The 24,730-nt window shown below is 37.7% G+C and overlaps 1 protein-coding gene across 3 annotated transcripts in view; it reads right to left on the bottom strand.

The window, feature by feature from the left end:
- Positions 1 to 24,730, bottom strand: part of Med13l (mediator complex subunit 13L) — a 207,107-nt gene that overhangs the window by 163,310 nt on the left and 19,067 nt on the right. For all 3 annotated transcript variants that reach the window (XR_011371693.1, XM_070021419.1, XM_070021420.1), the window contains exon 2: positions 9,081 to 9,318. Coding sequence is in view for 2 of the 3 variants with exons in the window: in XM_070021419.1 (XP_069877520.1) it covers positions 9,081 to 9,318 (238 nt within the window). In the remaining variant the exon portion in view is untranslated. The remainder of the gene's footprint in view (positions 1 to 9,080; positions 9,319 to 24,730) is intronic.

The following is a 24,730-nucleotide window of genomic DNA, read 5'->3' as shown; positions in this document are numbered from 1 at the left end:
AAACTATCCTAGCATTTAAAGTTCCATCCCCAACAGGCAAAAATGTATTTTCAATCAGTCTCTCAAAAAACTGTCCAACTTGTTCTACTCTCTTATCTTTCATGTGCAATGACATACATCTGTTTGGTCGAAATGCCCATATATCTAAATTCTCTCCATTCTTTAGGATCTGCTCAAGGATTATCTGTTCTTCCAAGTTCTGTTTCCTTCCATATAACTCCCAAGAAACTAAATGCCTCTCTTAAGAGGCATTGTTTTCTACCTTTTTTTTAGTGCCTGGGCACTTTCCCTGAGCTAAAATTCAAGGCTAGTGCTCTACCACTTGAGCACAGTTCTGCTTCCAGCTTTTCTGGTAGTTAACTGGAGGTAAGAGTCTCTGGACTTTGCTGCCCAGGCTGGGTTCGAACTGCGGATCCTCAGATCTCAGCTTCCTTAGGATTATAGGAACAAGCCACTGTCATTCAGCCATTTTTTATCCTTTAGTTATGGTTCATTTAGCTTTTCTAATGCAAGAAATCGTCTGATTCATTTCTGTACTCTTCATAGCCCCTAATACAATGAAAGGTCAAAAAATAACGAATAAACACTGCTAATTCTAAATATAAAAGATGAGTAAAATACTCAAAGAATACTTTTGGGGGGGGGGGGGCAGGGAGGATTGTGGGGCTTGAACTCTGGGCCTGGGTGCTGTCCCTAAGCTCTTCAGCTCCAGTCAAATGCTCTACCACTTCAGCCACAGTGCCACTTCCAGTTTTCTGGGAGTTTCTTAGAGATAAAGAGTCTCACAGACTTTCCTGCCTGGGCTGGCTTTAAACTGCAATCCTTAGATCTCAGCCTCCTGAGTAGCTAGGATGATAGGCATGAGCCCCCGGCACCCAGCCCAAGAATATTTTTAAAGCATTCTCAGATACATCACTAGATCATTATGGTCATATAATACTGTAATTTTAAATATGTAGGCAACTATACTGAATCAGAGCTCACCCTTTTAAGGTGTATTCATCCCTGTCACAACCATAATGGGAATCAAATAAATATCTTTATGTATTTGGACTAATTACTTATCCAGTTATTTTTAAGTCATCTAACCTTTTTTTCTTCTTGTTAAATGTTTTGTGCCTACTCAGAAATGCAGGGTGGAGGTATGCTTAAATCTTTTGGGGAGACTCTGGATTTTGATTTTAAAAGCTTTCCCTGTGGGCTGGGAAGGCTCAGTGGTCGAGTACTTGCCTTGCATGCATGAGGCCCTGAGTTTGATTCCTCAGAACCACATAAGCAGAAAAAGCCAGAAGTGGTGCTGTGGCTCAAGTGGTAGAGTGCTGGGTTTGGGCTAAAGAGCTGAGGGACAGTGCCCAGGCCCAGAGTTCAGGCCCCATGACCAACAACACCAAAAAAAAAAAAAAAAAAAAAAAAAAAAAGCTTTGCCTGTGACAAATGCTACTCAAACCAAGAGACCTGTTTTGTTATACTCTATGAAACCAGTATGTCAAATGTTTACGTAATAGGAGACACTGTGAATGTGATTTCTTTCAGAAACAATCAGAATTGTAGTTTGTCCAAGGATGCCAAAGTAGATATCCTTTCTACAATAAATATATTCTAGTCTATTTCTTAAATTATTTATATGTAGAAGTGGCGCTGTAGCTCAAGTGGTAGAGCGCTTGCCTTGAGCTGAAGAGCTGAGGGACAGCGCCCAGGCCCAGAGTTCAAGCCCCACAGCCAACCAAAAAAAAAAAAAAATTATTTATATGTGTGTGTATATATATAAATATAATTCAAACAAATTTTTTCCTTTAGACTAAATATACTTCAACATGAGTAACACACTTTCTTATAAACAGCAAATGCCAAAAAAAAAAACAACTTAAATTCAAAAGATGGATGCCAGTGGCTCATACCTATAATCCTAACTACTCAGGAAGGAAGCTTGAGATCACACCAACCCAGGCAGACAATCCAAAATCTAAGAGACTCTTATCTCCAAATATCTAGCAAAAAGCCAAAGCTAGAGGCATGGCTCAAGTGGTAGAGTGCCAGCTATGAGGAAAAATGCCAATCAAGAGTACAAGGTCCTGAGTTCAAGACCCAGAATAAGTACCCCGCACCCTCCCCCCCCCCACACACACACACACAAACACTATTACCTGTGAAGAATAACATAACTTGAATAAGGGAGACCTCACCAAGAAGGAGGTTACACCTCCCTTCCTTAGGCATGCATTCATAAATATTTACTTACAAAGACTCACTAATAGTATCAGAAAGTAAGCCTTAGCTGGGCACTGGTGGCTCTTGTATATAAACCCTAGCTACTCAGTTCAGGAGGCTATGATCTGCAGATCAGGGCTAGAAACCAGGTGACAGGAGAATCTGAGACTCTTTACCTCCAAGTAGTCAGTAAAAAGCTGGAAATGGAGCTGTGGCATAGCAGTAGTGTCCTATCATTGAGCAGAAGAAAACTAAGTAACAGTGCCCAGGCCCCAACTCCAACCCCTTGTATCAGCATAGGCATGCGCGCGTGCATACACACATGCTCCCACACGGGCATACACACACACACACACACACACACACACACGCACGCACGCACGCACGCACGCACGCACGCACGCACGCACGCACGCACACGCACACAAATCCTTCAGGAAAATCAGCAAAAACTATCTTATTTTCACCGGATACCCATGACTCACACCTTAATCAGTCTTAGCTACTCGGGAGGCTGAGATCTGAAGATGTGGTTTGAAGTCAGCCCAGGCAGAAAAGTCCATGAGACTCTTTATCTCTAATTAAGCAACAAAACGCCAGAAGTGGAGCTGAGGCTCAAGTGGTAGAGTGCTAGCCTTAAGCACAAAAGCTCAGGGATAGTGCCCTGCCCAGAGCTCAAGCCCCAGGACCAGCACAAAAAATGGTGAAAATTAAAAAGTCTTATTTTATTTTCATCAAGAACATCAATCAGAAATAAAAGTAACTTCTAGAAAATATGGTATTTTGCATATGACATTACACTAAATAGGAAAAAGAAGCTAGTAATGATGAGCAGATTGTGAACATTCTAACCACCCTCACTTTACCACAAAGGTATCTTCATCTTTACCCGAATTTTTCTTTTTCTTTTTTTTTTTTTTTAATCAAGCCAGTTCTGTTGCATGATTAACTACAAACTACTGGGTGTTTTTCCACACTATAACTTGGCAACTTGCTCACATTCACTGAGATACACTATCATATATTTAAAAAAAAAAAAAAACTAATTTTATGATCGTGTGAAGACTATGGAAGCCCTTTAGTTCAGATCTAGATGGGCCACAAGAGGACTCACTGCCAAATCACAGTCGGAAAGAGCCAAGTTACAAGACCCAGTTACACAGACTGGACACTTTTCCCAATGTCCTTTATAAGAAATAGGTATATATGTAGCCCAGTCCCTGTGGAAAGCCACACAAAAATATTTGCATAGATGGAGCTTTAAAGTAAATTACTGACAATTAGTAGCCACATGATATTCAAAGGAAATTTTTCAGGTAGCATCAATAATAGGCACTGAAATGGCCAGAAAATTGTGTTTATAACATGATTTTGTTTGTTTAGATTAGAGGCCAACTTAGCATATTGTATTAATCTCAAAAACTCAATAGAAAATAAGGAGAATTTATTGAAAAACCAAAAGAGCAAAGGCATATATAATAACATCAAATTGTTCAAGACTAATGAAGGATTAGGATATAGATCACTTGCCTAGCAAGCACAAGGCCACTAGGTTCAATCTCCAAAGGGAAAAAAAATGTTCAAAAAGACATTAATACAAAGCTTAGTGCATAATCAGCATTTTCAATTTTCATTTTCATTTTAATCTGTATCCTCAGATAATAGAATGAACGTTTAAGTTTGATTCCAAATGGACTTTCATAGCAAACTCTCTCTGGCCAGAAAGCAGCACAATCACAGCTCTACCTTCCAAGGATATAACAGGATAAAAATCTTAAGGAGTACTGACCACTTCATAATACAACTTAGAGTTCGTTATTTTTAAAAATACTAAAATGTCTTAGTGTTGATGTATGAGTTAACTGTCAACAGTGCAGTAGCAGCAACATTTATAGATTAACTGCTGTGTGTGTTTTACCCTAAGTACTTTATTAACTTTAGGCTCATAATCCAATTTACAGTGAGAATACTGAGACAATGATCAGTTTAAATAACCTGACCAAAGACACCCAGCTATTAATTGACTAGGCAGGCATTGAAACTCATACAATCCACTCTAAACCACTCTCTAAACCACTCTAAACCACTATGCCAACAGCATAGTGCCCCCAGCAAGAGTCCAGAAATCTTCATCCAAATGACAGGGAAGACCATGAATGTGTTATTATGTTCTCTCACAGTACTTCATGGTTTTAAGTACAATATAATAAAACTAATGTGCAGGAATACTCAGGACTGTTTTCATTTTATGAAGATAACCTTAACTATTTAAATGTAAGATGGCTGCTTTAGTATTATATTTTACTATCATGTTTCTTAGCCGTATGTTGTTTGGGAAATCCCATAATAACAAAGGGAAATGCCAAAATATACCTAAAAAGTATACTGAAAGTGGCTCAGTGGTAGAGTGCTTGCCTCGTATACATGAGATCCTGGGTTTGATTCCTCAGCACCACATAAACAGAAAAAGCCAGAAGTGGTACTGTGGCTCAAGTGGTAGAGCACTAGCCTTGAGCTGAAGCGCTGAGGGACAGTGCCCAGGCCCAGAGTTCAAGCCCCACAATCAACCAAAAAGAAAAAAAAAGTATATTGAAGAAATTAAAATGTCCCTATAAAAGAAAGCTGTCACAAATAACAATGCTGTTGTAGTTAGTACTCCCATCCGGTAACAGTATTCTGCTAAAATTTACCCAAAATGAAATGGCTCAAATATACTCCAGAACAAATTAAATTTCTAAATATCACTGGGTGCTGGTAGCTAGTAATCTGGTAATCCTAGTTACCAAGGAGGCTGAGCTCTAAGGATCTCAGTTCAAAGCCAGCCCAGCCAGAAAAGTCGGTAAAGCTCTGATCTCCACAATTAGCCACCAAAAAGCTAGAAGCATATCTGTGGCTCAAGTGGTAGAGTGCCAGCCCTGAGCAAAAGAAGCTCAAGCACAGTGCCCAGGTCCTGAGTTCAAGCCCTGGGACTGACACACACACACAAAAAAAATCTAATTATCTTCAAATTACATGACTTAAAATATCCTTTTGAATTCTTCACTCATAAATGGCCCACATATCATATTCCCTTCTTTTGAAATGGATGTTTCTAATAACATTCATTTTATTAACTAACTTTCAAATATTTCCAATATTAGGCTGAATCATTTCAACCACTTTTACATACAAAAGTGGACACTTTGTCTAACAACTTTCTCAAAATGCAACATTTGCATTAAAGGAATAGGGCATACTCAAGACTTATGTTCTACTTTTGTAATACTCTAGTAGCACAAAGGATTTGTAAGTAAAGTAAAGTAAAGTAAAGGATTTATAAGTAAATCAGGTGACAGTGGTTCACGCTTGTAATCCTAGCTACTCCTGTAATCCTAGCTACTCCTGTAATCCTAGCTACTCCTGTAATCCTAGCTACTCCTGTAATCCTAGCTACTCCAGAGGGTGAGATCTGAGGATCACAGTTTAAAGCCAGCCCGGGCAGAAAAGTCTATAAGCCTCTTATCTCCACTAAAACTACAAAAAAAGTAGTAGTAGTAGTAGTAGTAGTAGACTTGCAGTTCAAGTGGTAGAGCAGCTAGCCTTGGGCAAAAAGCTCAGGGACAGCACCCAAACTCAGAGTTCAAGCCCCAGGATCAGGGAAAGAAAAAAAAAAACAGTAAATTATAATGAAAACAATCATTCCTATGGGACAATATCTGCAACATATTAATAAGTTTTTTTCTAAAAAGACTGAATCACAAATCAGCATTATATTGATTACCAACTGTTTGAGAAACTTAGATGGGAAGAAAGGGACCAGTGGGAGAGAGAGGGTTAACAAAGAGCCTAAGTGAGGATGAAAATGATCAAAAAGGTTTATTTCTAACAGGCACTGGTAGCTCATATCTGTCATCCTAGCTACTCAGGAGGTTGAGATCTGAGAATCGTGGTTCAAAGCCAGCCAGACAGGAAAATCTGTGAGACTCTTATCTCCAATTAACCACCAGAAAACCAGAAGTGGCGCTGTGGCTCAAGTGGTAGAGTGCTTGCCTTGAGCTGAAGAATTCAGAGACAGCGCCCAGGCCCAGAGTTCAAGCCCCACAACTGACCCCCCTCAAAAAAAAAAAAGTTTGTCTCGGTTTAGAAATACAAAAATGAAGCCGGGCGCTGGTGGCTCACGCCTGTAATCCTAGCTACTCAGGAGGCTGAGATCTGAGGATCGCGGTTCAAAGCCAGCCCGGGCAGGAGAGACCGTGAGACTCCTATCTCCAATAAACCACCAGAAAACCGGAAGTGGCGCTGTAGCTCAAGTGATAGAGCGCTGGCCTTGAGCTGAAGAGCTGAGGGATAGCGCCCAGGCCCAGAGTTCAAGCCCCACGACCGACAAAAAAAAAAAAAAAAAAAGAAATACAAAAATGAGACCTGGTAAACTGTCTTCAGAAGAAGAATTAGATGAGACAGAATGATAGTGTAAGGTTGGTCAAGATACCTTGTTTACATGTGTGGAAACATCACAAAAGAACTCTCCCTCCCCCATATAACTAATATATGCTAATTTTAATAACATTTTTTAGACTAGGATTATTTTGGTGTTCTCCATTTGGTGGTTCTATTTTTTTATTTTCTAATTAAAACATACTATTTCTGTAATTTTAAAAATAATTTAAAATAAGTCAAACTTTGCTTAATTCTTTACCAAAAAGTAGTTTTAACAACTAATCTATATATGGAATCTAAAACTATGGACATTTTAAATCACCTATTATCCTTTTTTAACTCAGCATCAAAGTTCATAAGAAGTAATAACAACTTAAGTTACACCAAACGTCAGTGATAATTTTCTAAAGAATAAATATACATCAATTAAGCCTATACAGCTGAGTTTGGTTTCATCATCATTATATAATGATGATTTGACCTGACAAATGATAAAATATAGGGGATCAAGATGGAATAAAAGAATGGAAGATGAGAGTCATAAACAGTCATAAAAGAGGAAAACCAACCAAACTAAACCCAGAAAAATTAAAAATTAAAAAGCTGCATTATTCTATATGTGGGTGGGGGCGACGGAATAAATAGGCATGATTTGATTTTGAAATGAACAAATGTCCTTAAGTAACTTCTAGGCGGCATCTTACTTTAAAAATCCTGATTAAAAATCTAGATGTTCTGCCAGCTGCATGCAGTGTCTAATGTCTGTAATCTTACCTACTCAGAAGGCTAAGATCCGAGGATCATGGTTCAAAGCCAGCTCAGTCAGGAAAAGTCGTGAGACACCATATCCAATTAAAAATTAAGCACCAAAAAAGCCAGAAGAGGAGCTGTGGCTCAAATGGCACAGCAATAGCTAGCCTTGAGCAAAAAAGCTCAGGAACAGTGCACAGGCAGTGCACAAGCCCTGATTTGAAGCCCTACCACATGCACCAAAAGTAAAAAATCTCAAAGTTCTAAGCTTCTAGTCCTCCCCTAAGTAACCCACTGACCACATGAAATAGGTGATTGAGCCCAAATTCTGATTTTCCAATTAGCAGCTAAGAAATCCACCTCTCCCAGACTATGCTTTTGTATTTATATAGTCAATGCTCTAAAAGCGCCAGGAGAAAGATTTGAGATAATAAATGGACCACATGATAGTTCAATTAGTCTACTGTGGTGTACCGCCCCCTAGCTGCTATGACAGCAGATACCTTTGGACCCATACACATATACACATACACATACACACAGAAAAAAGCTTCAAAGAAGTTAGAAAATTTTACAGGTAAATTTATAACTTTTAGAACAGACCACAAACAGTAATTAAAATTAGTTTTCTCCTTCCTTTAGAAAAAAAAAACACAGACAAATTTTTTTAAACAATACATTTTTTCCAACCACAAATGAGTAGTGTGGAGAAAATAAATATCTATGGTACACTAAATCAAAAAGAGTCAGCACTCCTGAAGAGTGACTCTTAAATAAAAGAATGATGGCACACACCTGTAATTCTGACACTCAAGAGACTAAAGCAGGAGTACAAAGAACAACAGGCTAGCCTGAGTTACAATATGAGATCCTGGCTCTAAAAATCCAAAAATAAAATTAATTTGAAAATAAAGTAAAAACTAGAAGTAGTCTTTAGAAAAATTCCATAGTACACTACATAGAAAGTGTTCAGTAAAGGGATTTTTTAAAAATCTTTTACCAAACAAATCAAATATTATTACTAAAATTTTTCTGGTTATGAATGTATAGTGTATATTAAAAAGCACCTTAGAATAATGAGGCTTTTATGTTAATTTGAAATTTTCAGATACCAGCTGCAATCTGATGTTAAAATTAATCAACACTGGAGCCAATATATCCTGGCATAACTGAATTACATAAAATGTATGAACAAAGCAAGGGAAAATGTATTAAGATCCTATATAGTAATTAATACCATCTCATAATTTTGTCTGTTAAATCTTGCATTACATTTTTGTATTACTTTCCAATTTACCACCAAAAAGCTCAGCTGCCAAAGTAGCTCAATAGCAACAATACATGAAAAAAAAAAAAAACTGTGTTCCTTTCACTGTCCTGTTAATTACTCAGAATTTACTAGTATTTGAAAACAGTTGGTTGCAGCTTGTTTCCACGCCACATACCCAGGAGACACAAATAATATCCTTTAACAATGGTGATTTTACAAGGTTCTAGTTCTCAGCAAGGCTGAGAAAAGAAAAGAGAATCTGAAAAAGAAAATGGGAATAGAAAGAAAAGGGTAAGAGTGGGGATGTTCCTTTTGATAGACACCCATTATTAAACCCAGGATCTTTCTTTTAAGCAAATTTTTCAACTTTTCATAATTTACCACTGTTCCAGAAAATAGGATGCAAATAATGTTTGAGGAAAAACAAAATCCTTACCCTGAAGCTCATGATGTATCACACCCACTAGGTTGGGTTCATCTCCCCACCAGAATATCCATAACTCTTTGCAATCTGGTTTGACATCACGACGCCATACACACAGCAGGTTGGCTTGCAGACAGCGGATGAAACTTAACAGGATTGGGTCATCCTGGGCTGGGGCTGAAATTATGGGTCCACAGTCCCCATGCCCTCCAAAATTGTACCTACGCCATTTGATCCCCGTGAGTTCAGCCTAGAAAAGACAAGAAAATGCAATGGTTTTCATTTTTTCCTTTTACTTATAAGCCCCTATAAACACCATCCATGAAGAAAAGCCCATTTGCTAAAATAAATACATTAAAATTAACAGTGTAAGATTTTTTTCCCAGTGAAAAATGTACATCTCCCCTTCTTAATTTGGAGGGTGGGAGGTTGTAATTCCTATCATGATTTCTACATAGTTGGTCATCTTATTTGTTATTGAACCATTTTATTTGCCTAAACACTCTAAAAATCTTCCTATAAAATTATTTTTTGCATTATTTCTTATTCAAATCATAAATTATATTGAAAAAATCAGGTAAGAGCTTTAAAACAGGCACACAGTTTGAGCAACACTACCTAATCCAAACATCCAAAATCTAAAATGTTTCCCAGTCCACACTTCAAAGCATTATATATTTCAGCTCTTCAGATAAGGGATGCTCAGTTACTGAAGTATACACAAACAGTCCAGAATTTGAAAGGTTTTGAAATCTGAAACACTTCTGGTCCCAAGCATTTCAGATAAGGGATACTCATCAACCTATAGAAGTGAAATAATTTCTTTCAAAGGTTTTTCTCAATTTCTTCCCATTCAGTTTAAATCCTTTTCAATCAGGGAAGCAGTTAACATGCAGTATCATACCACTTCATCATGCATGCCAAAGGCTATTTAGGAAGAAACTGCTAACAAAACTGATGCAGTTATCAGCGATTTACTCCTGTTACTTAATATGCAGCACACAGAAAAGCTTTCCTTCTGTAACGAATCCCTAGTAGTTTGGTCTTTTGTTTTTTAAACACATTTTAAAACAGAGAAACTTTAAACAAGCAGAGAAGAGAAGCTACTGTCACTTTGTTCCATTATATGCATTTGTATTTTATGATTGTTCTTAGAGTTTAAATGTAAGAAACAAAACTTCATCAGGGTGCCCATGGTTCACAACTGTAATCCTAGGTACTCAGGAGGCCAAGATCTGAGGATCACAGTTCAAAGTCAGTCCAGGCTTTGAAAGTCTCTGAGACTTTCATCTCCAATTAACCACCAAAAAAGCCAGAAGTGAAGCTGTGGTCCAAGTGGCAGAGTGCTAGCCTTGAGCAAAAAGCACAGGGACATAGTCTGAGTTCAAGCCCTAGGACCAGCAACCAAAAAAAAAAAAAAAAAAAAAAAAGTTCTAAAATAATTCACTATAAACACACCAGAAATAACTGTCATATGTTCTTTCTGGTTGCTGGGGGGGGGGGGGGGGGGAGGGTGTTGTTTTTGTTTTTAACTGAAACCGTACTGGATAATTTCATATCCTCCTTTATCACTTATTACTCTTCTAAAATTTTTTCAATGTTTGTATAATATTCTATCCAATATTTGAAGAAATATAACTTAAGCACCCGGTAAGAACTGGACCATTTTCTACTTTTTCCACTATTATAATTATTATAATTCATGAAATCCTTGAACAAATAAATGTTTTCCTAATTACTCACTTGGGAGAAATTGCTTGATACCAAACAACCAGTTTAAAATTCATGATAAAATGTACTCTACCTTATATCTGTAACTTAACCCCTTTGTATATTACCTTTATAGTAACAATAAAAATTTGAAAAAGGGGAAAAAAAGATTTGGAAAAAAAAAAAAAAGATTCATGACAAATGCTTCTTCTATTTCCACATACCTGGATTCAACTACTCGTCAAACATGTTGGGAAAAAATACCTGTCTATACTCAACAAACAGACCTTATTTTCCAAACAATAAAATATCACAACTATTTACAAAGCATTTTACTGTATTAGCCATGAGTATTCCAAGGATAATTCAAAATATACAGAAGTAAGTACACAGGTTATATGTAATTACTATGTTTATATAAAAGACTAGAGCATCCTCAGATTTGGGTATTTACAGAGAGGTCCTGGTCTATAGAGAGAGCTCTTAGAACAGCACTTGACACACAGCAAACACATAAACTATCTTATAATCATACTAATAATTGTACTACTATTTCTTTTACTTTGACTTTTTTTTTTTTTGGATGGTCACTGTCCCTCAGCATTTCAGCTCAAGGCAAGCACTCTACCACTAGAGCCACAGCACCACTTCCAGTTTTCTGAGTGGTTTATAAGAGATAAGAGTCTCACAGCCTTTCCTGCCTTTTCCAGCCCTTTCCTCAGATCTCAGCCTTCTAAGCAGCTAGGATTACAGGCGGGAGCCACCAGTGCCCGGCTTTTTGTCTATATTTCTATCATAGAAATTCCTTTGTTTCCACAAATAAACATAATTTTTATGTATTTATTGAGAAAGCCTAACATCAATTTTTAAGTGCCAAAAAAGGAAATCAAATAAAAATAATACAGGTTTTAAAAAGCTATATAAAAGATATTATCATCTAAGTAAAAGATAATGTTCTGTGCCTAAGAACTTTGGGTGGAGGGAATAGAAGGAATACTAATACAACAGTAAGTATGATCACTAATCATGACATTAACTATATTTAAAGGGTTAGAAAACTAGGGCACACATAAACATCACATGTGTCAGTCCTCAAGAAAATCCATGCACAGAAATTTACTCATTTTAACACTGTAACATCCAACAATATTCAACAAACAAATGTCTGACTTTGATTCAAAATGGTTTCCCAATCCTGACACTTCCATTAACTTCCTAACCAGTAGCAAAGGGAAACCACTGCCACCTGCTCTGTGTTCTCTACAAAGCTGTCCTAACAAGTGATATATTATTACAAGTGCAAGTTCAGCAGCTACACGGCTGCCAACTTGTTTCATAACTCAGTCAAAAGATGAAAAATGATCAAAAAAATTTGGTCGATTGTGGGGCTTGAACTCAGCGCTGTCCCTGAGCTTTTGTGTCCAAGGCTAGTGCTTCCCCACTCTGGCCATAACACCACTCCTGGTTTTTGAGTGGTTAACTGGTGATAAGAGTGTCACAGACTTTCCTGCCTTGGCTGGCTTTGAACCTTGATCCTCAGATCTCAGCCTCATGAGTAGCTAGGATGACAGGCATGAGCCACCTGAACCTGGCTCAATGGAAAAAAAAAACTATTTAATTTCCTTTATTTTCAAGCTAAAATTATTATACCAGTTTTCACTAGAAAACCTATCATTGAAATACCAATCAAGCCTAGTAAGAATAAGTATTAAATGGATACCCTTAAGACTTAGCTTTAAATTTTGAATTAATGTTTGATAAGAGGAAAGACATGTTACTGAAATCATTTATGCAAGAAAAATATTCCCATCATAGATTTGTCTTCAAATAGAGTAAAATATCATCATTCACCATGACTGTTTTGTTAAAAAATCAAGAATGGGTATGGTGGGCACATACCTGTCATTCTAGCACTCAAGAGGCTGAAAGAAGATCTTGAGTGTGAGGCCAACCTAGGTGAGGAAAAGTGTCTCCAAAAGATCATTCCCATGCCAAGTTCTGTCTCCCCCCACCAGAAGGGTTAGTGCAGTTTGAAGTGAAGGCTACACAATTAACAAGAACTCTGTGTGCGTGTGCGTGTGCGTGTGTGTGTGTGTGTGTGTGTGTGTGTGTTGTGGGTCCTGAACTCTAGGCATGGGCGCTATCCCTGAGCTCTTCAACTCAAGGCTAGAGCTCTACCATTTGAGCTCCAGCACCACTTCCCATTTTCTGGTGGTTAACTGGAGATAAGAACTTCACAGGCATTCCTGCCCAGGCTGGTTTTGAACTGTGATCCTCAGATCTCAGCCTCCTGAGTAGCTAGGATTACAGGTGTGAGCCACCAGCACCCGGCTAACAAGAACTCTTACAGTCCCAAATTGTAACAACTTGTATATCTAAGATTCAAAATTCTTTATCTAATTACTGTGAAGTATTTTTACATTCAAATTATACAAAATGTGCATTTACTTCAAAGAGATAAATTCATAACTACAATTAGGTTTTAAAAACAGAATCAAAAGGATGAAATTAAAATATACAGAGAACAAAAGCAGTAATATATACATATACAATAATAACTACCAGCATCGCCATTTATTAAGCAACTACCTACTAGCCCCACAATGAAGTCTTCATATTTAATTTCTAATAGCAAGTAGCATACTAGTCTTTGTACATAATTCTTGATCTTCACAACCAGCTAAAGAAATCAGAACTTAAAAGGTTAATAGTTCTCTCATAGCCATAGGATGGAAAATGGCAGATCCCAAATATAACTAGATTTAAACCATAACTGAAATTAAAGCATACATTCTTTCCAGTCTGCTATGCTGCTAATGGTAACAATTAGCTCTTGAGGATTATAACATAAACAGTACAAAGAAACTGTCATCAACTCAGTTTACCAATGACTAAAGCTTATGTCCATGCTTTCCAATTTAAGGAAGTTCATGACTTTAATCTTCCTGATGTATTAAAGAAAATTAGCATGAGTACCCATACTATCCCACGAATAGAGACAATTTCAGATAATCATATGCCTTCTATGTGTTACCACTGTAAGATAGAACCTACACAAATGAATTCTTAGAGGATATGTATAACAACTATTCTAGTAGCAAGAGAGGCTAGAGGGAAACATAGAAATGGCTGACATCTGTTACACAGGCAGTCAGGATTTTCTGAAAATTGAACTGAACTGGCAGACTGCTGCCATAAACAAAAGGCAGCCATATTCAATTCAGAATGTGCTAATTAAATAGACTATGATAGAAGCAGGATAAATGAACTTCCTAACATAAATGTGATTTAAATAAAATGTATTCTTATTGTCCTATTCTTTAGGTATAGTACATGGGAAATATGATGTCCCAGTGGAGATTATTTCTTCACAGCGACCTATCACCAGATCCCTTGTGACCAACAACATACATTTCAGCATGGCATCTCAGAGATAAAACTGTAAAATTAACAGATGTGCCAGTAAGAATTATCCTAGGGTGTAGTATCATCATAGAAAGAACACCAGCTGCAGATCAAGAGACAGAAGTTCTAGGCCTGGTTTTTCAACAATTTACCTAATGATGTTAGGAAAACTACTCCACTTCAAGGTACCTCTGCTTCAGAAGCTGTAAAGTGATAGGGGTGACCTACATACTATAAATGAATTCAAGGCTCCTGGCTCAAGCTAATTACATCCCACTCACTAAAGCAACTTGTAAATGAGATGAAATCCTTATTATGCCTTAGAAGGATCAGTGAGGAGGAACTGCCAGAAGATATTCAGAATTTCAAGAAACTTGCTGGGCCAAGTATGTATAGTAAATGGTACAATGTTTGCCTAGCACTAGCACTGGGTTCCATCCCTAGCATGGCTGGGTGAGGGTTTTAAGGAAACAATTCAAACGTGTATGTCCTAGGAAATTCCAAGTCCGCTTAACCTCACTTCCTCATGTGAAAGGGTTATTATTACTCTAGTAGAATCAGGAAAATAGAGTAAACATACTAAGTCACCTCTGAAATCACAAGAAAGAAAGTCAAAAGAATGGCAAACTTTTGTTAAAACAACACCAGGCCCCAGTGGCTCATGCCTGTAATCCTAAACTACTCAGGCGGAAAAATCTGAGGATGATAGTTCGAAGCCAGCCTGGGCAGGAAAGTCTGTGAGACTCTTACCTCCAATGAACCACCAGAAAGATAGAAACAGAGGTGTGGCTCAAGTGGTAGGGCACTGTCCCTGAACAAAAAACCTCAGGAACAGTGCCCAGACCTGAGTTTAAGGCCCACAACTGACAATAATGATGATGATAATAATAATAATGATACTTCTTAGGAGACTATTAGATTTGTACCCAACAAACAATGACTGAAAGGAAAAATCAAGTAGGAAGTTACAAGCCAGGCACTGGTGGCTCATACCCATAATCCAATTACTCATAAAGTTGAGATTGGAGGATTATAATTCGAAGTAGCAGGGGCAGAAAGTCCCCGTGAGACTCTTCTCCAAATAACTGCTCAAAAACTGGAAGTGGAGCTATGGTTCACAGTGGTAGAGCACAAGCCTTGAGCAAAAGAGCTCAGAGAAAGTGCCTAGGCCCTATTCAAGCCCCAGGACAAAAAAACAAATATCGAGATTTGCAAAGCAGATACAACATGAGAGGCCAGTGGCTCACACTTGTCATCCTAGCTACTCAGGAGGCTAAAATCTGAGGATCACAGTTCAAAAGCCAGCCTGGGCAGAAAAATCAGTGACAATCTCCAATTAACCAAAGCTGGAAGGAGAACTGTCACTCAAGCTTTTTCATTTGAGCCAAAAAGCAAAGTCATCCCAGGCTCTGAGTTCAAGCCCCAGTACAGCACAGGCACACAAACAAAAAAGTGGAATCCCAGCCAGGCTTGGTGGCTCACGCCTGTCATCCTAGCCACTCAGGAGACTGAGATCTGAGGAGTAAGATTTAAATCCAGCCAGGGCAGAAAAGTACCCTGAGACTCTTATCTCCAATTAGCTACTCAAAAACCAGAAGTGGCACTGTGGCTCAAGTGTTAGAGCCCTAGCCTTGGGCACAAAGAGGCTCAGGGACAGTGCCCAGGCCCTGAGATCAATCCCCACAACTGAACGGAGGGAAAAAATGAAAATCCCTACTACTATAACCCAGTTTGTCATGTATATCAATCTGATTATAACATGTCAGGTGACTCCAGGAAAAACTCCATCAGGAAGTTGAAATTGATAAAACACCTAATATACTGAGAGCTTTAGGGGAATTTCAGACAAACAAATAATTGGGGGATAAGAAGGTCAAGGTACTCGAAGAAGTACTTAAAAAATAATTACCCTAGTATTTTGAGTTATATAGAAAAAGAATTCAGAGATTAATAATGGATGAGTGGTATACTATGAGCAAAGTAATGCTAACACTGAATACTGAGCCAACTCAAATTACTGCAAAACTATTTTAGTAAAATGGATATGGAAAGATACATTTGCTTTATAGGAGGCAGAGAGAACACATTAAATCCTCATCTGCAATAGTGGAATGTCTAGAAAACTATTTTTAGGGTTTAAAACAAGGAACAACCAACATAACAAAAACCCAGTGCAGCAGGGCTGTGAAGGTGGCTCAGTGGTAGAGTGCTTGCCTAGCATGCATGAGGCTCTGGGTTCAATTCCTCAGTATCACATAAACAAAAAATAGTAATAAAATTATATTTTAAAAAACAGTGAAAGTGTTAGCCTCCAAAGAAAGTAAAATAAAGACCAGTAGAAAAGAATGATATTCTTATAAACCATGTAGAATTATTTAAGTAAATAAGCCATGGAGGGGAAAGGGAGTAACATTTAAACAAAACTAATCAATATGTGGTAAAGAAATACAGTTAATGAAAAGTTACTAATAATATTGAGTATTCACAAGTATCATTTTACAAATATTCTGAATATTCCTAAAACAATATGGCATCAGGTAAATAACATTGCAAAAGCCAAAGATAATTTGGCATGTCAACATATTGTTGGCAAGGCACTGGTGGCTCAGGTCTATAATCCTAGCACTCAGGGGCTGAGATGTGAAGATCACAGTTCAAAGCCAGACCAGGCAGGAAAATCTGTGAAACTCTATCTCCAATTAACCATCAAAAAGCTACAACTGGAACTATGCCTCAAGTGGTAAGGTTCTAGCCCTGAGCTCTGATACAGTGCTCCGGCCCTGAGCTCAAGATCAGGACCAGCACAAAATAATAATAAATTGCTGTCTGGTTCTCCTCTCCACTTCATACTTTTAAAACACCAGCTGAGCTAGAACACTTCTAGAGGTCTGCTTCCCTCCCCGGCCCCCGTTTGACTCTGCTCAAACTCCTCCCTCTATCACCAGTTTTGCTGTGGGCCAGGACTGTTCTCTCACTAGGCTGTACAGTATCTAGATCCCATGTAACAGATGTGAACTTACATGTTACTTTAGCTTCAGCCTCTAACTGATTACTATAAAATGGAACAAATTAACAAATGAAAGACTAGGGTACTGAAGAAATCTCAACATTGTATATAGCTAGAGGCTATCTGGCCTCATGTTCAATTCTTCCATGAAAATTAACATGGAAGTAAAAATAGAATAGAATATGATTTTAAAAACAGTTGAATGAACTTAATTAGTACTTAAGAAGATTCTGAAATTATTTAAAAGTCTTCTATTATATGAAAGGCTGATGGGGAAGATTAATTAGATTTGCTCAGCACAGTCCCAAGTGGTAACAATGAACCAAATGGAAAAACTGATTAAAACAACAACAGTGAGAAGCTCCCTGAAGGATAAAAATTCCTGACTGAGAGTCAATCATTGATATAGGAGGTTAAGGAGAAGTAAGTCAATACTAGATAAGGAAATTATAGAACAGCTTTGAATATCAAGTGCTAGTCAGACGAGGTTTATAAGGTTTCTTTGGAACTTTAAATATGAGTTACATAGATTCTTCATAACAAGATTTCACAGACTAATATTTATATTTTAGTCAGCTGGCAAAGAGTCAGTAATCTATAAACTATGGACTGTTTTTGTAATGAATGAAGTCTTGCTAGTACAAAACTATGCTTATTTACATACATACTATGTGTACATAGTATGTACACATACAATCACTACAATCAGAGCCTTGTAACTGATACTCAAATGGGCTACAGCCTGAAATAATTACACACTGGTTTTGCTGACCTCTGAACTAAGATAACATCCATGAGCAAATGAGATATCTATATCTATAAAGAAGCACCAGAACTGTGATCTGCCATAGATAAACTGAAACTGAACAAAACATTAAATTACTGTTTTCAGGCACTGGACAGCTAGCAGTACAGTCCTGTATCTCTCTAAAAGGAAAACAAATGAGATGGTTCCTGCTGAAGCAGGCTGGGTGCTAATGGCTCACGCCTGTCACCCTAGCTACTCATGAGGCTGAGATATGAGGATCACGGCCAGCGGGGACAGGAAAGTCCACAAGACACTTATCGCCAATAAACTAAAAAAAAAAAAAAAAAAAAAAAAGCCACAAGTAGAGCTGTGACAAGTAGTAGAGCACTAGCCTTGAGCAAAAAAGTTGGAAGACTGCCCAGGTTCTGGGATTGGCAAAAAAATAAAAATAAAAGCAAAGTGGAAGCCACTAAAGATTTTGGAGAATAGATAACCAGAAATAAGATAACTATCTCTGGAAAAAAAAGATCTGATAGGGGTCCATTTAGAAATAGACTTTGGGGCTGGGAACGTGGCTTAGCGGTAGAATGCTCCTTTGGTGTGCACGAAGCCCTGAGTTCAATTCCTCAGTACCACATAAAAAGAAAAAGCAGCAGATAAGATGAAGTTAAGAGAAATGAACCCCAAGATAGGGACACAGTGGGTTTTTTCTTTCTTGCTATTGTTTCTAATGTAATTTACAAGGTACCATGTGATTTTTTTTTGTTGCTTTGTATGTTCCTCCCCATTGGGGTATAACCCCTGTTTTCACTGTATTTGATATCGGTATAATTTGGCTAGGGGAAGGGAAAAAAACAAAATGTTTAAAGTAGGGATACAGGCTGACCCATTGCAACAATGAGATGTACAAGACACTATGTTGAAAAACAAACTTTACAATTTAGGCAGAGGTGGGGAGCGTGTGTAGTTGTGGAGGTGGGAGGGAAGGGATGTTACAAAGAAGGAGGCAACTATGCTTGATAAGAAATGTGCTCGTTACCTTGCTCATGTAACTGTAAATCCTCTGTACAGTATTTTCACAACAAAAAACTTAGAAAGAGAGAGAGAGAAAGGAAAGAAAGAAAGAAAGAAAGAAAGAAAGAAAGAAAGAAAGAAAGAAAGAAAGAAAGAAAGAAAGAAAGAAAGAGAGAGAGAGAAAGAGAGAGAGAAAGAGAGAGAAAGAGAGAGGGAGAGAGGGAGGGAGGGAGGGAGGGAGGGAGGGAGGGAGGGAAAGAAAGGGAGGGAGGGAGGGAGGGAGGGAGGGAAAGAAAGAGAGGGAGGAAGGGAGGAAGTGGTGCTGAGGATCAAGTGGTAGAATGCTAGCCTTGAGCAAAAGAACCTCAGGAACAGTGCCTAGGCCTGAGTTCAAGTCCCAGGACTAGCAAAAAAAGAAAAGGGAAAATGAAAAAGAAAAGGAAATAGGCTCTGTAAGTAGGTGGGGACTAGCAACAAGGGGTTGTGTTGGCCAAGAGGATGAATACTATCCAAGACAGATTGTTTACAACTATGAAAATGAAACAAGGAAACCTGTTGGGAATGCTATTTTGGAAGTAAAGGAAAGCAAGGAATGTGATAAGGGAGTAAAATTAATTGGAATAAAGTGTAAACGGGTATGGAGATGTAACAATGGAATCTCCCTCTGTATAATATAAGCCAACAGAAAATAATCAATTAAAATTATCATTTTTAAAGTTAATTGTTTAAAGCAAAAAAAAAAAAAAATGGGGCACCAGTGAGTTATGCATGTCATCCTAGCTAATCAATCAGGAGGCTGAGATCTAAGGACTGTAGTTAGAAGCCAGCCAGTGCAGAAAAGTAATTCATTAAGGCTCTTACCTCCAATTAACCACCAAAAAAAAAAAAAAAAAAAAAACAGAAATGGAGCTGCTATTCAAGTGGTAGGTGGTAGCCTTGAGCAAAAGCTCAGGGACACACACACACACACACACACACACACAGTCAGTTCTTCAAAAAGACAAAAAAGAGTGAGTACCTATAACAAGAGTTTCAAAATACTGAAGCAAAAACATCTAAAATGAGAAACATAAGCCTAGAATTAGTGGAGACTTTAATATCTTCTTCATAAATAGGACAAGTAAACAGAAAATTAATAAGGATACATAAAATGTGAACACTACCAACCAAAGTCAAACTGCCATTTTATAAAACATTACACCAACAGCAGAACACATTTTTTCAAATGCTCATGAAACACTCATCAAGAGGAAACATGTGAAGCAATAAAACAAATACAAATATATTTAAGAATTGAAATCTCTGAACAAAACTAAGTTAGAAATTAACCAAAAATCTGGAATTCTCCTATTCCCCACAAAATCTGGAAATTAAACCATACTTCCGAATAACACATGGGATAAAGAACAAAATACTTGGAGCTGATTGACATAAAAAAAAAAAGCTAAAATGCCAAAATATGTGAGATACCATTAAACAGTACTCAAAAATCAGTTGCTTTAAAATTTATAATATGAACGTATAAAACAATTGCTCTAAACCTATCAGAGACTACAGAATGAGTAATTATACCAGAAGTAAACAGAAAAAGATAACATAGGAAAATAAATTAATATAAAACAGAGTAACAATAAAAGAAAACCAATGTGCTAAGCACCGGTGGATGACACCTGTAATCTTAGTTTCTAAGGAGGCTGAGATCTAAGGATCTAATGCCCTGGCATTAAAGGCCATGAGACTCTCATCCAATTAACTACCAAAAAAGATGGAAGGAGAGCTGTAGCTAGAGTGGTACAGTGCCAGCACTGAGTGAAAAAGCTCAGGAACAAGACCCAGGCCCTGAGTTGAAGTCCCAATACCACCCAAAAAGAAAAAGAAAAGGAAAAGAAAAAATAAAACACCAAAGCTATACCTTAAATCTTCCTATCTCTAAAGTAAACTATGAGCCATTTAGAAGTATGCAGTTTTTTCAGATAAGTGACTTCCACATCCAACCACATCAGAATACATCAACAACCAGAAATGATGATGGTGCGCACCTTTAATTCCAGCAGTAGGAAAACAGAGCACGAAGAATCATAAGTCTGAGGCCAACAAAAGATACATAGTGAGTTCAATGCCAGTCTGGGCTACAAAAGCAAGACCATCACAAAAAGAATAAAAAATAGAAACGATCATTAACATAAATCATTATTCAATTTGGCTGCTCACTGGTTGGTTTTGAAGACAGGTGGTCCCACAGGCTAGCCTCAAAGTCACAGACTTCCTTCTTCAACTTTACAAATGCTACACTTGCACATGTTTAACTGGTAAAAGATTCTCATGAATTTCTGGGAAGCTTTAGTGTGCTTCATTATTGACATCAGGATGATTTCTCAATTGCAATCACAAACCATAAGCTGAAGTAGGTATTATTTTCTCTGGGTAGCACAGACCACAGGCTAGCCTCAAAGTCACAGACTTCCTTCTTCAACTTTACAAATGCTACACTTGCACGTGTTCAACTGGTAAAGGATTCTCATGAATTTCTGGGAAGCTTTAGTGTGCTTCATTATTGACATCAGGATGATTTCTCAATTGCAATCACAAACCATAAGCTGAAGTAGGTATTATTTTCTCTGGGTAGCACCTAATCATGAAAGCACCATCTCCATAAGACCACACATTTTACATCTCTGGGCGTAACAACAGGCCCTCTTAAAGAACACTTTCCAACTTCCCCGACATATGTGTAGTGTAGAACTTTAGTATGGCTAGACATGTTTATGGAACATTTTGAAAGTTTCCTTAAAAGAAGTATTTCCTGGGGCTGGGAAGGTGGCTCAGTGGTAGAGTGCTTGCCTTGCATGCATGAGGCCCTGGGTTAAATTCCTCAGCACCACATAAGCAGAAAAAGCCGGAAGTGGGGCTGACGCTCAAGTGTAGAGTGCTAGCCTTGAGCTGAAGAGCTGAAGGACAGCGCCCAGGCCCAGAGTTCAGGCCCTACTACTGATCAAAAAAAAAAAAAAAGAAGAAGTATTTCCTACTCCTCCTTACCTAGAATGCCTACATTGGAGTTTGAACAACCATCTTCAACTGCACACTACTGTGATTAATGTATAGATAATGGAATAACCAAATGAAGTTGTCAACCCTGATGTCCACACTTGTTCTCAAATGCCCACTGTGAAGCTTTTTATAAAAAAAAAAGAAGAAATTAATTTCAACTATTTTGAAAGACACACATGAATAACACATGCTGCTACAGTAAGTCCTATGCATTTGAGTAACAGTTTTCTTTAAATTAAAAGTGGGCTGGAGGCATGGCTAAAGTGGTAGAGCACAAGCCAGTGAATTAAAGCAAGTACTAGATAAGGAATTCAAACCCCAGTCTCAAACAAAAATAAAAACAAAAACAAAAGAACTAAAAAACTTTTTACTAAGGTGGGTTTTTCAGGGCTGGGAAGTTGGCTCAGTGGTAAAGCGCTTGCCTTGCGTGCTTGAGGCCCTGGGTTCGATTCCTCAGCACCCATAAGCAAAAAAAAAAAAAAATCCAGAAGTGGTGCTGTGGCTCAAGTGGTAGAGCACTAGCCTTGAGCTGAAGAGCTGAGGGGCAGTGCCCAGACTCAGAGTTCAGGCCCACGACCAGACCCAAAATAAAAACCCAAACTAAGGTGGGTTTTTCAGATTATACATTTATATAGGTTTTTATCTTGCTCTAGTCATCGATCAAAACAATAAGCCACCTTAACTTTTTTATTTTCTCCATGATTCCTCAAGTTAGGAATATAGCCTTCTAAGGGGAAAGAAAAAAAAATCTATTGCCCTATCTGAAGAAAGAACTTTCAAGCTGCATTATTACTCCATTAATCTCTGATGAAACTTTTAAAAAATGTAAGCTGTATTATCACTCCATTAATCTCAGGCAAATCTCTATGCTCCAGTGGTTTCTAGGTCCATGCTTACACTAAATTATATGATCTACACTGTTAATTTTTAAAAGGCTCAGTCTAAAAGAAAGAAACCAATAATGTCTGGAAAGCTAGAAAGAGCTCACTGAAGTCCTAGAAGGATTTAGACAAGAGAAGAATGACAGCACACAACACAATACACTGGTTAAAAATTCAGGCTCTAAATCAAGACACCTGGCTCCTGGGGAAGTGTACACAAGTTACTGAAATTTCTTGTTTCAGCTGTCTCACCTGAAAAACAGGACTAGGAATATCTACCTCATAAAAGAAAATGCACGTAGCTGCAAAGCAATTAGCCTGGCCAGGCCTGCAGTAAAGAACTCTTAGGATCAGCAGAAGCTCTAAAGGGGGAGTGTACAAAGCAGGCAAAGACTGGCCTGGGAGCACAGATTCCTAACTCGTGAGTGGTTGGAAACTGAGATAAGGAAAAGGACTTTCTGGAGATTAAACACTTTTTAAAAATAAAACACAGAAGAAACCTATATACCCAATACATATGAAAAGATGCTCATGATCTTACTAAAAAAATCAAGAAATTGGCAAATAAAATGCTAAAATACTTTAGCTCAGAATAGCAAAAGTAAAATGAGTAGTTCCATTATAGGCAAGGAAAACAGAAATGAGAGTTTTACACTGGCCACATAAATGTAAACAAGCAAGTCTTTTAAAGAACTATGGTTATAACTACATAATTCAATGAATAACAATTACAGCAGAAGAATTGCCTCTGAATGGAATTAAAAGAGGATGGGAAGGAAGAGTAAAGATAGAACTCCATAAACTGATAAATGGTTTTTGTTAAGCTTTTGTTAGATACATCAGTGTTCCTTCTATCATTATCCTATGTGTGATTTATAAATTCTATTTATAAAAAGCTAATGGAACAGTTTTGAAACTGTATAAATACACACATACACACACACACACACACACACACACACACACAGAGGCACTCAAAAGATGTGTGAACACAAGAAAAAGATCCTGGAATGATACAAATTAAAACAACCAATAGCTACTGTCTTGTGGAGAAGAAACTTCATATTTTATGTTAGATGCTTCCATAGTGCCTGAATCTGAGAACAATTATGTAATTTCTTATTAAATTTATAAAAGAAATTACTTTCCATTAACATTATAATTATGAAAATTGTAACCACATGGAAAATATGCTAGTGAGTGCAGCTGAATAAAGAATCCTATTTATACTGTGATTGTATCTATGTACAAAAATGTGCACGTTAACAAGAATATGCGTTGAGGTAAATCTGATCTATTGGAGTGGCTGAACTATGGACAATTCCTTATAGTTTCAATTATTAAGAAGTCTTACTTCATGAAAATATTTTGTGTTTTCTTAGTACTACCTCAGTTGTAGAAAATTAAAGAAACATGACACTTTCAGGAAAACCAACACTAGCTTCTGGGCAGCCAAACCTGCCCATCTGGGAAGGCTGAATGAATTTACAGCAATCAACAATGGATAGTACACGCTGTGCCAGTAAGTGCACTCAAGACAACTGGAGAGGGTCCCCACCACACCAAGGAGATTACATGAAAAGGTTCTGAAGTGCATATGTACATTTCAGTGCTTAACTGAGAAATGTGCTGCCAAGTCAAAGTGCAGATGTGGGAAGGAAGACTCCAAAGTACAGGAGAGCAGGAATGTGCTCAAAAATGGAAAAGTGGGTAGGGAGCAATAGGAGAGAGGGCAGGAGATGAGGGTAGGGAGAAAGAGAAATTTTCCCAATTCCCAAGGCAAAAATTACTTGGCATAGTAATTACTCTCAATAATGGTAATAATATTATATAATCAGAAAGTGAGAGA

The sequence above is a fragment of the Dipodomys merriami genome, unplaced genomic scaffold (assembly GCF_024711535.1).
Source record: "Dipodomys merriami isolate MVZ:Mamm:240054 unplaced genomic scaffold, mDipMer1.0.p SCAF_142, whole genome shotgun sequence".
NCBI lineage: Eukaryota > Metazoa > Chordata > Mammalia > Rodentia > Heteromyidae > Dipodomys > Dipodomys merriami.
Note: the sequence above shows the minus strand (reverse complement) of the source record. Positions and strands in the feature narration are given on the sequence as shown.